Source organism: Myotis davidii, unplaced genomic scaffold (genome assembly GCF_000327345.1).
Source record: "Myotis davidii unplaced genomic scaffold, ASM32734v1 scaffold73, whole genome shotgun sequence".
Lineage (NCBI taxonomy): Eukaryota > Metazoa > Chordata > Mammalia > Chiroptera > Vespertilionidae > Myotis > Myotis davidii.
Genome location: NW_006286675.1, coordinates 6,242,682 through 6,259,619, shown reverse-complemented (window position 1 = coordinate 6,259,619; position 16,938 = coordinate 6,242,682). Strand labels below are relative to the sequence as shown.

Here is a 16,938-nt window from a genome sequence, read left to right as displayed (position 1 = left end):
CCTATGTGAGCAGAAGCTGGCCACTGCCCCCTCCATCTGGCTGACCTTGTGAAGTGCCTTCCAGCTCTGAGATCCAAGGAGAGCCCAAGAGGGCGGAACCAACCTTTCTTGGAGGCTCAGGGGTCATTCCTTGAAAAACATCTTCACTAGGAGGGAGTTGAGTCCCACATCCTCCAATTATGCTCCCATCCAGCCAGCCCACAATGGGTCGCTCAGATAACCATCGGGGGTTGCACAAATTAACACTGGAACAATGCTGGCTGCTCAGGCTATTTTTACAGTAGCCATACGCCCGGCTGAACCCCCGCGTCGCCCCGAGGGAGCAGGGCAAAGAAAGGCCATGCGGATGCCGCCACCAGTCTGTGCTCTGGGAGACAGAGGAAGGGCTCAGCGAGCCGCCAGGCGGCTCCAGGAAGCCTTTTCTTGGTCTGCTCACCACCAGATAGCAAAACAATTGGGGTCCCCCACCCCGAGCCAGGGAGAGGAAGGAGGTGTGGGGGAAACAGGGGTTCTGTTATGCTTTTGTGCCTCTGCTCCTCAGAGCACGGCCCCTGTGGGCCTAGCTTCTGGTGCCAGGCCAACACGTCCCCTCTACACACCCAGGTCCTCGGGCAGCCCCGCCTCCACCTTGCTCTGCCTTGGATGGCTTTCTGGGCCAAGCAGCATGGAATGCAAGGCTCTGAGGCCCAGTGACTTGCCGAGACCAGTGCTTGGGAAGTGGCCGAGCTGGGGTTCACACTTAGCACCAACTGCTTGCAGATCCCACTCTGGGAACCCATCTACCCCACGGTCCTTGCTTAACGACCGGCTCTGGGCAGATGGGTCCTTGTCCCTATGGAGGCACAATTCTAGTTGAGGAGGAGGCAGTTAACAAGGAAGCAAGGACATGAATCAAGACATTTTCAGGTAGTGCCAAGCAGTTTGACAAGGCAGACTGAGATGCCCACTGAAGATGTCCTGTAAGCTTGGTGAGCTGGCCCAGGGGTGCCCATGTGAGGGGGCCACACCTGGTCCTGCTGATGGTTGCCAAAAGGAGTGTGAGCTAAACATGGTCCGAGCTTCTAGTTTTTCACAAGAACCTAGAAATCTTGACTTTTCTCTGAAATCTGATATTTTCAGTGTTGGCCACCAATTTGGATCATGAAGACAAGTTGTGGCCCCAGGCTGCTTGTTTCTGAGTCGGTCGCCTTTGCCATTATCCTTTTCATTCTGCAGGTGGAGAAACAGGCTCAGAGAGGGGTGGGCAGGCCCGCTGGTGCTGGTCCTCCAGTGCATGTCTTCTGTGGTGCTCTGCCACAGAGGCATAAACCCTTGAAGGCACCCTCTCTCCCCAGGCTGGGACTCATGATACTCTTGCCCTCAAGGCTGAGCTACCAGGGAGAGTGAGAACTCCAGACGAGGAGGTACCGAAAGAAGAGGCTCCACCCTGGCTAGGGGCAGATGTCCTCTAGAATGGGGTCCAGGCAGGGGGGTGGGCTGAGAGTGACCACAAACAGCTCCTGGAGGCTTAGGGATTTGACCTCCTTTGGGGCCTTCCATTGCCAAACCCATCAGGAGTCAGAGGACAGGGGACCTGGATGACACAGGGGTCGGGGCAAGCCAGAGAACAGATGGAGAGCGGTGAACCAGGGAGATTAACCGGCTTTCTTACATAATCCTCACCAGGGCAAATCCCTGCTTTTTTATGCTGTAGGAATGTGGCTGGTTAATTGCAAATATCTTTCATAAACATCCATTCTCCATACTTTGATGGAAACCCCATTTTCAAATATTGTTTCCATTCCAGGCTGAAACCCCATTCCTCATTCATTCGGTGTTTATCCATTCCTTAAACAGTTAGGCGCAGGCCTCTCCCGTGCGCCAGGCACTGTGCTGGCCCATGAGTGAAATGGAAGCCGTCGTTTCCCACGCAAATCCGAAATTGAGAAATAGTAACCATTTCTAGAAAATTCAGGCAGGTGTTATTTGGCGGTGCCTTAGAGGTGCCTGGGTGTGTCGTATTTGGAAGAGGTGATGCCAGGCCAGGGGTGGCTTCGTGCTTATCTGCCTGCAGGTGCAGGATGAGGTATGACATTCAAGGACAGCAAGCACGGGACCCCAGTGCTTCTCTCAGCAGTTGCTCAAGAGAAGGAATCTGTCAATTTCTGAATCATGAGGTCTCTGCTTGCCTAGAGGGGGTCTGACTCGCTCTGGACATTGTCAAATCAGTGGACAGTCAAGGGGATGGCAGGCCCCCTGCCACAGGTCTGGGCAGGTCAGAGCCAGCCCGTGGGTGAGAAGGGAGAGGTCGTGTTGAAGACACACAGGCTATTTACCATCCGCACATGGGGTTCTGTTTTGTCCCCACAGAAATCGAGGAGGAGATGGCCACCAAGGAGAAGCTGCAGTGTCTGAAAGACTTTCACAAGGACATCCTGAAGCCGTCCCCCGGGAAGAGCCCGGGCACGCGGCCCGAGGACGAGGCTGAGGGGAAGCCCCCGCAGAGGGAGAAGTGGTCCAGCAAGATCGACTTTGTGCTCTCCGTGGCTGGTGGCTTCGTTGGTTTGGGCAATGTCTGGCGTTTTCCGTACCTCTGCTACAAAAATGGTGGAGGTGAGTCTAGGCTTGTGACCGGCTCTCCCTAGTCCCCAACGTGACCTCCCTCAGTCAGCCTGCTGCACCCTCGCCCCGCCCCTCCCCACCTCAGAGGCAGGAGAGGAGCCAGCCTGGGAATCAGCTGGTGTTCTGTCGGGGTCTTACTGTGTTACCTTGAGAAGACCCCTTACCTGCTGCGATCCTTCAGTTTGCCATCTCTGAAGAGGAGTGATGAGGCCACGCCCCTGTCCCCAAACCTCCGACACTCACATGCTCCCTTCATAAATTCCCTCTTATCTTCATGCCTCCCAGCTACTTACATTATATCTTTTCTAATATTTACTTTGGCTTTTCTAACTTAAACCAAACATAGTTAAAAAGCAAGCTTCATTTCCCCCATAAATGGAAAACCAGTATCATTTGCCATAATGGAAAGGTGTCCAGGAGAAAAAAAATACAGTGAAGATATTTTTTATTTTTATTTTTTAATTAAAAAGTTTTTTCCAGTTTTATTGAGATGTAATTGGTGCATAACCTTGTAATAGTTTCAGTTGTAAACATGATTTGATGTATGTATATATTGCTAAATGATCACAATAAGTTTAGTTAGCATATGTCACCTCAGTTATACATTTTTTTCTTGTCATGAGAACTTTGAAAATTCCTCTCTTAGCAACTTTCAAGTTTAGCCCAGTATTATTAACTGTAGTCACCATGCTGTGCATTCCACCCCCCCTGAACTTATTTATCTTATACTGGGTACTTGTACCTTTTTAACACTTTTACTCATTGAAGATAATTTTTAAATGTAAGGTCTCTGGTTGGTTCCAGTTTTACGTTTGGGGGCTTTTTTGTTTGTTTTTTATAATCCTCACTTGAGGATATTTTTTTCCCCATTGATTTTTTAGAGAGAGTGGAAGGGAGGGGAAGCGAGAGGGCGAGAGAGAAACATCGATGTGAGAGAGACACATCAATTGGTTGCCAGAGTGAAAGAGATGAGGAAAGAGGGAGAGACAGAGAGAAAGAGAAAGATGATGTGAGAGAGACACATCAATAGGTTGCCTCTAGCACATGCCCTGACCAGGGCCGGGGATCGAGCCTGCAATCGAGGTATGTGCCCTCGACCAGAATCGAACCTGTGACCCTTCAGTCTGTGGGCCGATGTTCTAACCACTGAGAAAAACCGGCTAGGGCTGGTTTGGGGGGTTTTGTTTTTTTAACCTGAAGGCTCTGAGCTAGAGTCTTCTCCTGTCAAAGTGTCCATGTCCAGGTCGGCAGCACGTGCTGACATACTGGGGGCTTTCTGGCTGTGCAGTGAGAGCGGCCTGATGAGAACTGGGTAGGGAGAACTGCCCGTAATTGAAGGCTTACCTGTCAGCAGAGATGGGCATGCTGCCTACAGCCTGCGTTAGGAGAACTACCTTCCGGGAAATTCTGCCTTAGAGTCTGGTTTCTTAACCTTTTGTAGGTCTCAGGCGCCTTTGGGACTCTGATGAGTGTCCTAGACGCTCCCCAGAGCAAAGCGCATACACATAGACCCAAGTTGCCCACAGTTTCAAAGGGTTTATGGACCCGCTGAAGCCATTAGTGGACACCAGGTAGGAACCCTCGCCCCGACTCCTTGCCCCTCACTCCTGCCCTGGCTCCCACCCCAGCTGGAAGTACCCACCTCTTGCTTCTCATCACTGTACCCTTCTTAGCTAGTCTGTCTCAGCGTCCTGCCCTGGGTAGGCCTGGGAACAGGCAGGTCAAGGCTTCAACAAGGAGGTCCTATTTGAGATGGGTCCTAAGGGCTGAGCAGTGCTTATTCAGATGGAGGATGTGGGGAAGGCAGGCGGCAGGCGGCACAGCTTAACTGGAGGCCCCGAGGCTGAAATCACCTGGTAGATTTGAAGAAGGTGAGAGGGCACACTGGAAAGGTGATGCCTGCTGGGCAGGATCTGCAGAATTTTCAACCACGCCCGAGGGTTTAGCCTGTACCCTCACGTCCCTCACTTGTTCTCTCTGGTTCCATTGGCTGGGAGGGCTTTGGAGCAAGCACCTGCAGCCTTGCCCCTGTGACAGCCCAGTCTGACCCTCACCCCACTCTGCTCTCTCCACAGGTGCATTTCTCATACCGTATTTTATTTTCCTGTTTGGGGGCGGCCTGCCTGTGTTTTTCCTGGAGGTAATCATAGGCCAGTACACCTCTGAAGGGGGCATCACCTGCTGGGAAAAGATCTGCCCCTTGTTCTCTGGTGAGTATGGGACAACGGTCACCCGGGGCCTGGTGTTCATCGGTTCCGCAAATTTATTATTGAGCACCTGCTGTTTGCCAGGTACATCGAAGCCTCATGCAAGTCACTTGGCGCTGTGCCTAACACAGGGTAGCAGCCAGTGCATGATACGGGCGGTGCTGCTTCACAGTGACTGCTCAATACGGACTGGCTGTACCCACCTCTCTGGGTTGTTGAAGGTTAGAGAAGCTAGTAGCTGCCTAGCAGTACAGTGCAGAAGATAAGCACTCGGATTCAGGGGCCTTGCTGTCTGGGTTCGATTCCCTCCTCCTCTTGCTAACTCTTGTGACTTTGGGAAAGTTCATTAATCGTTTTGTGTCTCAATTTCTTCATCTACAAAATGGAAACGATATGCCTTCTTCATCGGGTTACTGCTACTAATAGTTACGTAAAAATGCTTTGTCCACATAGTAAGCCCCAAATTAATGGTAGCTTTATTATTATAACATTTAGTCCTTTGTCTAGTCTAGTGCCTAGTATGCATTCATAAGATAACACTGTTACGATTATAATTGGCAAAGATGGGAGGATGTATGTCAACTTAGTCATCCATATAAATCTATCCATATATGATCCATCAAACCTTTCATCATTAACTAGTTAATTTAGTTAGATTATCCATCCACTTGTCTACCCATCACCTATCTACCCATCTACTCATCTACCTAACCTTCCAGCCAGTCCCCAGCCATGCATCCATCCAACAAATCAAATTTCCATCCATCAATCCAGCATCCCCCCATTCCACTCTCTATTGGTCCATTTAACCACCCGTCTAACCATTGATCTATCTAGCCATCCATTCGTTGGCCTATCCACCTGTATGCATTCTTCAATTCGTCCAAGGATCCCATTTAACCAGCCCACAAATATTTGCTGGTCTGGTCACTGTTGAAGGCCCCCTGGGGGTGCCAAGGCCTTCCATTTGAGTGTGTGGACACAGGGGTCTGACCTTCATGCTGATGCTTATCTTGCTTGTCCACACCCACAGGCATCGGCTACGCCTCCATTGTGATCGTGTCCCTCCTGAATGTATATTACATCATCATCTTGGCCTGGGCTACCTACTACCTATTCCAGTCCTTCCAGTCGGAGCTGCCCTGGGCGCACTGCAACCATACCTGGAACACACCCTACTGCATGGAGGACACGATGCGCAAGAACAAGAGCCTGTGGCTCACTCTCAACACCAGCAACTTCACCTCCCCTGTCACCGAGTTCTGGGAGTAAGTCCAGCTTCACTGAGGAAGGAGGGAGGGCCTGGGTGGGGGCAGAGAGGACAGCCCACTCCCTCATTTTCTCCCCCGCGATGTGGGAGTCAGTGTCTTGGGATGGGATCGGGGAGAAGTTGGGCACAGATTTGGAGATAAATCCATGCCTTTGGTCTCGGGCCTGGAAGCTCCTGGTTCTGCCATTTTACTGGCTGTCTGACCTTCAGCAAGTCTCTGCCCCTTTCTGAGCCTCAGTTTCTTTAACTGTCAAATGAAGGGAATGAATTGTTCCAACACCCATGGGATCTCTATGAGGAATTTTTCCCCCAAAGGCAGGTATTTGTACTTACATTGCCTGAAAGTAATACAGTTTTCTTAATGTATTTTAGAAGAAACATAGTTAGCATATCAAAACTATTATTGCACAGAGAAAAATTCATATATGAAGCTGAAGTAGTAGTTAGTCAAGTTAAAAGGTGAGTAGAGAGAATAAAAATTACATGTTAGTTCCCTTTTGCTGTGTAACAATCATCCCCAATGCAGTGGCTTTAAGCCACAACCGTTTATTTGGCTCAAGGTTTTGCTGATTAGCAGTTTGGGCTGAGCTTGGCTGGGAGGTTTTTCTGGTCTTTGCTGGGCTCCCTCATGGGTAGAGCAGCATCAGGGTAGCTCTTCTGGGCATTGGCTGCCAGGGTCCATATGGCCTCATCCCCCAGCAGGCTACCCTGAGCGTCGTCAGAGGCCGCTCTTCATCCCAAAGCAGCCAATGGGAAGGTTGCCTCGCAGGAGCACTCTTTAAGCCTCTGCTTGTATCATGTTTGTTAATGTCCCATTGGCCAAAGAAAGCCATAGAGTCAAGCAAGAAGTGGAGAAATAGGTTCTGCCTCTTTATGAGAGGAGTGGAGAATTATGGGCACGTGTCCAGTTTACCACACGGTTGTCAATAAGAGAACACATGTAGGACACACATCAGAAAGGCAGAATGTGAAGGGGCTTGACGTTTGGGTACCTCTTCGCTGATATATAGGAAAGTTCTTCTAAGACGTTCCTTGAAGGCCAATTAAAAATATATTCGTGCATCGCTCTTCACCAGCAATGAAATGTGGGGCTCAGCACTTGGGTGCGGCCCCCCTCTATCTGGAAATAGCTGAGATAAGGCCTTGCAGGAAGCGTGAGAGCCAGGAGCAGGGAATGCCGTTAAGGAAGCAGGTGGTCCCTAATCATCACGAGATGATACTCCCTCTCTTTTGTGTGTGGCTGCCCACCTCTTAGAACCTGGCCCGGGAACAGAAGAGGGAGTTGCCTGTTGGTTGGTCCCGGGCATACTTTGGGGCCGGGGCTGGGAAATAATAGGCAAGGTTAGTCAGTTCTTCCTCGGGTGGTGCACGTCCCTGTCATGACACGTGGGCCTTTCAAGTATATGCCCCCGTCCCTGGGGCTCTTTATGCGCACATATTTTCCACTTGCAGACAAAGAGGGCATTACAAGCACATTCATTACCCCCTCGGCTCCCACCCCCGGGAGAGCTGAGTTTACAAAGAAACGCTGCACTTCATTCTTCTCACTTGAATGGGGCCCGAGACCACAGCCCTGTCTGCTCTCTGCAGTTCCTGGCATAGCCGATCACCCAGGGCCTGCCCCACCCAGGACGTGGCACTCAACCAGCCACTTGGGCGCCTGCTGAGACCTCATTGCCTCAGGCACGGATTAGCTGCCTGGGCTCCAACCCCAGCTCTGCTGCCTCTAGCCTGGCCAGGCACCTTGGCCTCTCTGGACCTTCATGTTCTCACCTGTACCTGGAGAGATTATAGCACTGCCCTCCTAGGGGTGGCGGGTCCCCCTAACTTGAGACCATGACAACATGCATGATAAATGTGGGCCATTTTCATTTATTTAGTGTCCTCATAGGGGATAGAACTGCTCCTTGGGGGCATTTGGAACTCTAAGTGAGACAGCCTTCAGAAGGACTAAGAATGGCCCCTCTCAAATGCCCGTATTGTCCCCCATATTGCAAAGGGGTTCCTCTTCGCTCACCTCCCTGCCGCTATAAACCTGAGGGTTCTTGCGAAGATGCTCACGTGGGCGATGAGGTCCTCAGGGTTTCCAGTCCTCACCCATCCCTTCTCCCCTGCCTGCCCCCCAGACTGGGCCCTCCCGGGGGTTTCTAGGTCTCTTGCCTCCCAGAGTCTCCATTCTGAGTGCCCCAGCTCCCCTTCCTGACAGTGTTCATCTATGCAGATGTCCTGGTCCCACAGGCACCTTCCCACGCTCCACAGGCCATGCTCAGTCCAGGCTGTTCTGGCCACCTGCCTGATGCCCACTTCCCGCTCCAGCCTTCGCACCCGCTCCTCCTGGTTCCAGCAGAGCTCTGTAAGCCCCCCTGCGCATCCATAAACAGCGTGCCCTCTTTCTAGAACATAGGAGGACTGGAGTCCACAGAGGAGGAGCCTAGAAAGTAGGTTTAGGCATGAGGACCCAGCCTGCTCGTGTGTGAGCAGCGGCCGAGGCCAGTGAGCGGGGCCGGGGGCTCCATCAGTGCTGCCCTGAGCCAGGCACAGTGGATGAGAAGGGCCTGGCTGCCTGCCTTCAAGAGCCTTCCATTCTCTTGGTCGGGAAAGCGGGGAGAGAGCACTAATGTGGAATGATTGACTCCCGTGAGCATCGTGCCAGGGACTTGCCCCCACCTTTCATTTCATCTTTGCGGAGGCCCTCTAAATGGGATAATTCGCAAACCGCTTTCTGCCTCAAATCCCACATTAACTCGCAGGTCCTCTTGGATCTCCTGTGAAAGTACATTCAGAGCCTGACCACCCTCCCCACTTACACTGCAGCCCTCCTCCCTCCCCCATGATTGCTCTCTCCAACCCCAGCACTGGCCTCTCACTGCGGTCCCTGCCTTGCCCTTGCATCTCTGCAGTCAGTTGTGAATCTAGACATGTCATTTCTCAGCTCGGAGGCCTCTCCTGGCCTTTCCCACACGGTGCTCTCCCCCAGCCAGAGAGGGTTTTAAATGTTTCAACACAGTAAGTGCTCACTGACGGCTGGTCCTTACTAATTGCACATCTGCATCCACTTGATTGTAGCCTGGGGCAGCACCTCTCTCCCCCTCTCTGGCCTCATTTCCCATCTGCAAATGGCCCTCCGAGCTGGGCTTTGAGGGATGGGTAGAAGCTCACTAGGCTGAAAAGGAGAAAAGACATTTGGGCAGAAGGAAAGCACGTGGCTGTTTTGGGAGCAGCAAGTCATTGGTTGGGCCAGAGCATAGGACGCATGGAGCCAGGGAGAAGGATTGAAGCCTTGAATGTTAGACTAAGTTTGAATCTGTGTTTTCTGGACGTTGCTTAAGCAACACACTGTGGGGAGAAAAGCTGAGATGTGTAGTAAGCACCGACTGTATACAGGGCCTCAGGGGGCTTTGGGGTGAAATTTAACATGTGTGATTTCCCCTGAAAATAGCCACCAGCTCCATAATGACTAGCCTCGGGGTTTTCGTTGAGAAAGGCTTGCTGGGCTTTATTGAGGTGTCACTGGCTGGTACCGCTGTTGGGTTGCAGAACAGTGAGGCTCTCTTGGAGACTGGAGTCCATGCCCCTTGAGGTGAAGCCCAATCCCAGCCATTGTTTCCCTTCAGTCCTCTGACCAGCCCCAGCTGCGTGGGTCCCTGAGCTGTCTGTTCCTTGGGCAAACGATTCCTGCCGGGCGCTCAGGGGCTCCCCGGGAATCCAGATAACAAGGCACCGTGGGACCTGATACTTCCTCCGGGCCCTGGACAGAGGGACCTTGTCGATCATCCCTGCCCCCTCCAGTGTTACTAGAGGAGAGAGGAGAGAGCAGTGGGGAGACGGACTGCGACTCCCACATGTCCCTGCTGCATGTCCTCGGGGCAGTCACCTGTCCAAACCTCAGAGTTAGCGTGGTCCCAGACCTCACAGCCGGACTGGAGTGTTAAAGAAGCTAAGACAGGGCTCTGGGCATGGTTTCTTAGATAGGACACTGAGGACCAGGGAGGCCGAGCAACTGGCCAAAGGCAACTCTGCAGCTAGAGTTCCCAGCTCTGACCTCAGACACTGGATGCCACCTCCAGTGTCTGTGCGTCCATCAGCTGTAAGTCCACAGTCACAGGTAACACTGAGCCAGGTGTGTGTGTCCCCACTCTGAGGTTATGCATGGGGTCTTCTCTTGGCCCGGATCCCCCGTGCCCACCCCATCTGCAATGCTACAGCGCCATGCTCAGCAGGAGCCGGTGGGATGCCCTTTACCAGGTCCCTGTGCAAGCCACCTGGGCCCCCGCGACAGTCATTACCCCTGGCTTTGTAATTGAACTCCGAGTCCCTGTGTGCGGGGGGAGCAGAGCTTCCCCACCGTCAGCTTCATCCTGCTCACCCCTGCTTTGGGCTCACCTCTGTCCTCAGGGTCCTGCTTCCCCCCAGTCCTGGAAGACAGGCGGGGCCAGGTCTAGCCAAATGCCCTTCATCAGGCTGGAGCCATGCCTTCCTCCCCGGCTCCTCCAGAGTCCTCTGGGAGCTCAGCACGTATCATTAGACTTTATTAGAATCAAAGAAATGAGTCATATTTGCAAACAAGCCCTGCTCGGCCAATCTTCCCCTGCAGCTGTGAGGAGGGGGAGGCGGGGGAGAAAGCCTTGTGTGGCCCCATGCTTAGGGCGGACGGGCTCTTTTATAATTGTTGCTTCCATCAGTCTCCAGGGAAGAGCCATCGCCAATAAATGGCTGGCCGGCAGTCAAAAGGAAACGATTTGGCCCACTCGGAGGACGTATTTACATCTCTGAGTGCCGGCTGGACGGCAGCAGGCTGGCCGACTCAAAACAGACGTCCAGGCAATTCTTTTTTGGATCCCACCCTGGAATGAATCATTACTATTCTTGGACAAGAATGCAGCTCACCTCTGTATCTCCTCCCTTTGTATGAGAGATGCAGGGAAGTTTGGGGTGCTGGGGACCCTCATGAAGGGCAGTGTAGGACCCAGCACTCTGGTGGCTGGTCCCCAGGGTGGCACCAGGAAAAAAAAAAATAGGCCCAGGATTGATTCTTATCTGGGTAATTTCAGGTGAATTCCTGTATCTCTCTGAGCCTCAGTTTCTGCATCAATCAAATGGGAATAATTAATTTACTCAACTAATGCCTTGAGCACCTACTATGTGCCAGGCATTATTCTGGATCCAGCAGTGATCAAGACAGACAGAAACAGGGCCTGCCTCCGTGGAGATGTCATTTTAGTAGGACAGACAGACATTAAACAGATACCACAAATCAAATTATAATAGAAACACGATGATAAATGATGGAAAATAAAGCCAGGGCAGGGGAAGGAGTGACCAGGGATGTTTTTTACATAAGATGACCAGGAAAGACTGCCCTGGCATTTAAACAGAGACCTGAGGGGGTGGGGCGAGGGAACAGCCAGTTCAAAGATCCTGAGACAAGCGCATGCTCCACCTATCCTGGGAACATTCCAGAGGCCAGTGTGGCTAAAGGAGGAAGGGAAGGGGCCATATGGGGATGAGGTTCGAGATGGGACCACCCACAGCTTGTCCTGGATGTGTCCCCTTTACACCGTGGTCCCAGTATCATCAGTAGTCACCACCCTCCTTTTTTAAGGTGTCTGGGTCTAGATGACAGAGTATTTGGTCACATTCGGGGAGGCAAACAGGACTCGGGCAGGTTGGGAGGGTGTTATTGGGCAGGTGGGTAGGTGCCCTGGAGGATGTAGAGCAGGGAGGCATAGCCTGACTCGGGTATTGCCAGATCGATGAGAACAAACTGGGGACTGAGAGTGGAGGCAGAAAGACTGCCTGGTAGCTGTGGAGGGGGAATTGGGGGAGAGGCAGTGTTGGGGAGATGTGGCAAGATTTGGGGTAACCTGTACAGTCTGGCGTGGTCAGGGGGCACCTGTGAGAGGCAGTGCGCCATGGCAGTCCCTCTGGGGCATGGCACTGCCCGCAGCACGGGGAAGGCCCAGCAGGTCCTGGTCTGCTTTGTGGCCGAGGCCATGGGGGTCTGACAGGGAAGGGATTGTGGAGGATCCTTTAAACTAGATTCTCTCAGAAAGGGATTCAGATAGACCCACTCACGTTCCGGCCTCCACAGCTACCCTTGAGTATCCTTGGACAGGATGTCAGTCACTTTGGCCCAAGCCCATGTCGGGCTCTGTTAGGACAGCCTCTGATTGATGAGACATATTTATTCCATTCCTAGAATGTCTGCACAGCCCATTACAAACATTTTCTAGAGTTTAGTAATTTGTATAAAGGTGAAATGTGCACATTAAAAACATTCCGACAATGAAAAATATATCTGATGCCACATGAGTCCCCTTCCCCCGCATCCCCTTCACCAGCAGCGACACAGCCAGCGTCTGGTGTGTCCTGGCAAAAGTGCGTGTTCAAGCACAAGGCACAGTCATCGCTTTGGACGCCATGGGGACAGGTCAGACGCTGTTCCTCACCTTGCTTTGTTTGCTGTTTATCTCAGGAGGGAGCTCCTTACAGGGCCCAGGGGCTTCCCGCTGTCCCCTGGGCTGCACAGCATTCCAGTGGCTTTGTGCCTGCGCTGACCCTATTGTGGCCATTTGGGTGGTTTCCAATTTTTTTATCTTAATAAAGAGTGCTGTGGGGTGGGCCTGCCTTTGACACACATGCGAGTAAAACTGTACAGAGAGAGACTCTTGGGAATGGAATGGCTGGGTCCGAGAAAACATGCCTTAGGGTGTCACTGGAGGCAACGAGATCCTGCACGGAGATGGCCACCAGGAAGGTTAAAAGCAAGTTATGACTCGGTTTCCTGGTTGTGGCCTGCCTAGCCGGTCATTGCCCAGAGCAAGCCAATGTGGGAGCCTCTCCTTTCATGGTGGGCTCCTCTGGTTTTCCCGGACGGTGGTGGGAGGAGATGGGAAGGTGTCAGGAAACTGGCTGTGGGGCTTAGTCAGCATCCCGGCTCCCAGGTTTCAAGCTTCTTGGCCAACTTGCCCTTAAGGAGAGAAGAAAAAGCCGTCTTATGACTGGGCACCTCCTCAGCATTAGCTGAGCATCTACTGTGTGCCTGTCTGTGAGGTTCTTGTCTTAGGGGCATCTAGAATCTTGATAGTCAAGCCAGACTTGCCACCCCGGGGGACATCCAGTGTGAGAGGACAGCCAGGGACCCGCTTAGTCATCTGTGGAGCACAGGGAAGGCCTCTCTGGGAACAGGCGGACGGTGTGCTTGGCATTGGAGAGGGAGCCACGGTGTGGAGATGGAAAAGTGCTCTCCCGCCGCTGCCCATTCACAAGGAAGTCTTGGGCCACTGCCCAGCATGCCCTGGGCCTTCATTGAAGGACCGAGCTCTGGAGGCTGCCCGGGGAATGGCTTTTTGTTCTAAAGCTGCTGCGGCCGCCAGATCCACGTGCTTGGCAGGGCCCCAGCTGGGATGCAGTTGGCTGCCAGCCCTGCCTTATGGAGATGTCCATGTTCCAGGTGACCCCGGCCAGTAGCAGGGACTGGGGAGATTCTTTTGAAAGTTCAGGGTCTATTTTCTCTGTGAATCAGAGGGACAGTTAGGTGGAGTCCAGAGGACACTGGCTTGGGGAGTCAGACGAGCCTGGATCTGGGGTGGCAGCTCTGCCCCCTGTTGGCTGTGTGTCTGTGGGCAGTGGGGTCCTCCAAGCCTTGCTTTCCCATCTGTAAAGGGGGGCAGATGGCCTCTAGGCCCTGGGTCAGATGAGATAAGTAGGAAAGGCCTTGCTGGTGTTACCACTGGGAGGTCCACTGATGTCGAGGTGACCAGCAAGGAGCACGCAGAGGGAAGCTGCCGCTTCTTAAGGCTTGTTCGTGGGAATACTCCGTGGATTCGTCCAGAGTGACATGCAAACTTCCCGTTCACCGCAGTTAAGTCCTTCCATTCACTCCGTACATGTTTATTGAGGCCCTCGTATATGCCACATGCTGTTCTAGGTGCTGGGGGCACCACACAGAAAGGTCTGGCCTGGGTGTTAGCTGAGCGAGAATTTTGGATTTATTCAAGGTCCTCACGTGGGAGCTTCTGTGGGGACATAAAAGGAGCAATGAAACTGTCCCAGAGCCATGGCCATGGGGCCATCCCACAACTGGCTGAGGCTAGGGGTGGTCTGGAAGGCTTTCCCAGCGGCAGCCTGGGCAGGTGCCATTCATGTCTTACAAATGAGGAAACGGAGGCACGAAGTCACACTCCTCTCTCTGCCTCCCCTGTTTAAGAGTGGCCTTCAGATAGGGAGCTGACTTTCATTAGAAGGAACCCAGCATCTCCCAGGGGGGAATGAGGGCTCTGTCTCGCAGGCTCCGTGGCCTGGAGATTTGGTGGGCAGGTGACTCCAATGGGCTGGTGCGCAGGGCCCATGTCCCTTTGCTCAGCGTGGCTGCCCTTGGTCAGTACTGCAGCAGTCAGAGCTCTGGGACAATGGGGACATTTCTGGACATTAAGTTGAATGGTCTTCTCTGCCATCAGCACCCTGTGCTGCCCTGCCCTGGCTTCAGGTGGCACCTGCCCCTTAGGAGTGTGTCAGTGAGTGGTTGCTTGTGTGCGTCAGCGAGGTTCTTGGGTTGCAAAGATCCAGGCTGTGCTGTGTGCTGCTGGGCAGGGCTGGTGGCTGCCCCGTGCTGATTGTCCTCCAAGTGGTCTGTCTGCCTCCTTTCAAGACCTTCGCCTCCTGGGGGGAGGGGGAACCTGCTTAGGTACCAGGAGCTGCTCTGGGCCTCTCAGCATCACGACAGCAACAGCTCAGGTTTCTCGAGGGCTGGCTGCAACCCGGGCCCTGTAGTTAGCACTTCCTGTGGGCTTCTCCTAACAACAATCCATGCAAGGAGGTGGGTAGGTGTTCCACAGGCAGCCACCGGTGGAATACTCTGTCCCTCTGAGGCTTACGTTTTAGTGAGAGATCCAGATAAGAAATGGGCAAATAAAATAAAAGAGGCATGGGGCAGCTGCTGGAGGATGGTAGCTGCTCCCATTTTATAGATGAGACTGAGGTCTGGGAGGTTGGGTAATGAGCCCAAAGTCAGTGATTATACGGTGGAGCTGGGGGTTTTAATCCAGTACAGAAGGGTCTGCTGAGAACCAGTCACAGAGGAATCAGTATCCATTTTACAGATGAGGAAACTGAGGCTTAGGGGTTTGCTTAACTTGCCCGCGGCCAGGCTGGGTTGAACCCAGGTTCACCTGACTTCGGGGTCTGAGTTCATCTCCTGCTTGACTTCCCCACAACTCTGTGACGAGGGTGTTAACTATTTCCCGGGGATTCCAGGGCCTGGAGAGGACATGTGACCTGTGCAAATCAGCACATGATCTAGGATTTGAACCCCAGACCTTGGCCCGACTGACTTGCGGTTCTGTTTGCTTCAAGGCGCAACGTGCTGAGCTTGTCTTCTGGAATCAACAGCCCCGGCTCACTGAAGTGGGACCTTGCTCTCTGCCTTCTTTTCGTGTGGTTGGTCTGTTTCTTCTGCATCTGGAAAGGCGTCAAGTCCACGGGGAAAGTGAGTTGTGCTCCTGTCCCTTCTCCTCTCCCTCCCCTGCCTTATGGAGAGTGGCCCTCGCCAGAGAGCATCTCCCGCCCCACAGTCCTTCCGGCCCGAAACTGGCCCTGACCTGGGAGGGGGTGCGGGCTGATAAACCAGTCCTCGAAAAACAAGTAAAGCCCTGGTTTCTAGCATTCCCTCATCTGACGGTATAAAGACTCCCCCATGTCTGCTTTCAAGTTATTGACGGTTTAACATCCAGCTTGTGAAATTCCTGCAAATTGAACCATCAGTACAGCCACCTGCACAAGCTCCGGCACACCGCTGGTTCCCCCAGTAGAGCAGATGTTAGCGGATAACTGACTTTGAGGTTGTAACTGATAAGTTAGCTGGTAATGAGGTTCTCTGCAGCTCTGTTGTTAATCACCAGTTCTTAATGGACCCTTGCTTTGCAAAGTCCCCTGATCAGCAACCCTCTCCTGGCCTCCCCGCGCCCCCTCCCCGCCGGAGCTCATTAGATATGCAGAACCTGTGGGCCTGCCCTGGGCCTACAAACTCAGAACCTGCACTGGAGCAGTAGCCGACATAATCCAAATGCACACTGAGGCTCAATAAGCACTGATTTTTGCTGCTTAGTCAAATTAACTGAATTACCTTTCCAAGAACATTTTAGCTGGTAACTGAAGATGTTCCTTAAGGAATGCTTTCACTGATGATTAAGATGGTTGTTGTTTATCAGAACATTGGCTGTAACTGAGCTGCTGCTGATTAATATGTTACATGATGACTAGGATGTTAGCTATTAACAAAGGCAGGGGTGGGTAATTAAGACAGTAGCTTATAATTAAGATTTTAGGTATACACAGATATATCTTGGCAATAATGAGCATGTTAGCCTATAACTAAAATGTTCTGTGTTAACAGAGCTGAGCAATCACCTGCTATCTGCCTGGTGTCATGGCCGCTCTAATGACAACGTCAGTGCAGAGGGTCTGTTGTGGTCAGAGGTGCGAGCCTGAAGCCCAGGCACGAAGCCGTAGCGAAGGTGTTGGCTTGATCTGCCTTTACCTGTCCATCTACCATTGCCCCCCACCCCCCATCGTTTGCATCTTGGTAGGGAGAACATCTCTAAGATCAAAAGCCCCCACAAGTCAAAAGAGTATGTTAGAGTGGCATTTGAGGTACGGCGGTGGGCAGTGGTAAAGTCGTTCAGAGAAGGGGCCTTGGCTGCACCAGAATTTGGAATTACACAGCTGAAGAGCCCCTTGGGCAAAATCGTGGATCTGAACAGATTCCAGCAGGGCAAGATCTGGGGGCCCATGGTTGCAGAGGAGTGTTCTCCGCCTGCTTCTCAGGGCAGAGCCATCCTGGAATCCTAAAACCCAATGTGG

General features: G+C 52.6%; 1 protein-coding gene across 2 annotated transcripts in view; it reads left to right on the top strand.

The window, feature by feature from the left end:
* Positions 1-16,938, top strand: part of SLC6A6 (solute carrier family 6 (neurotransmitter transporter), member 6) — a 69,008-nt gene that overhangs the window by 27,512 nt on the left and 24,558 nt on the right. For both annotated transcript variants that reach the window (XM_006758323.2, XM_006758324.2), the window contains exons 2-5: positions 2,350-2,592; positions 4,677-4,811; positions 5,842-6,076; positions 15,433-15,565. In XM_006758323.2, coding sequence (XP_006758386.1) covers positions 2,364-2,592; positions 4,677-4,811; positions 5,842-6,076; positions 15,433-15,565 — 732 coding nt within the window. In that variant the 5' untranslated portion in view covers positions 2,350-2,363. The remainder of the gene's footprint in view (positions 1-2,349; positions 2,593-4,676; positions 4,812-5,841; positions 6,077-15,432; positions 15,566-16,938) is intronic.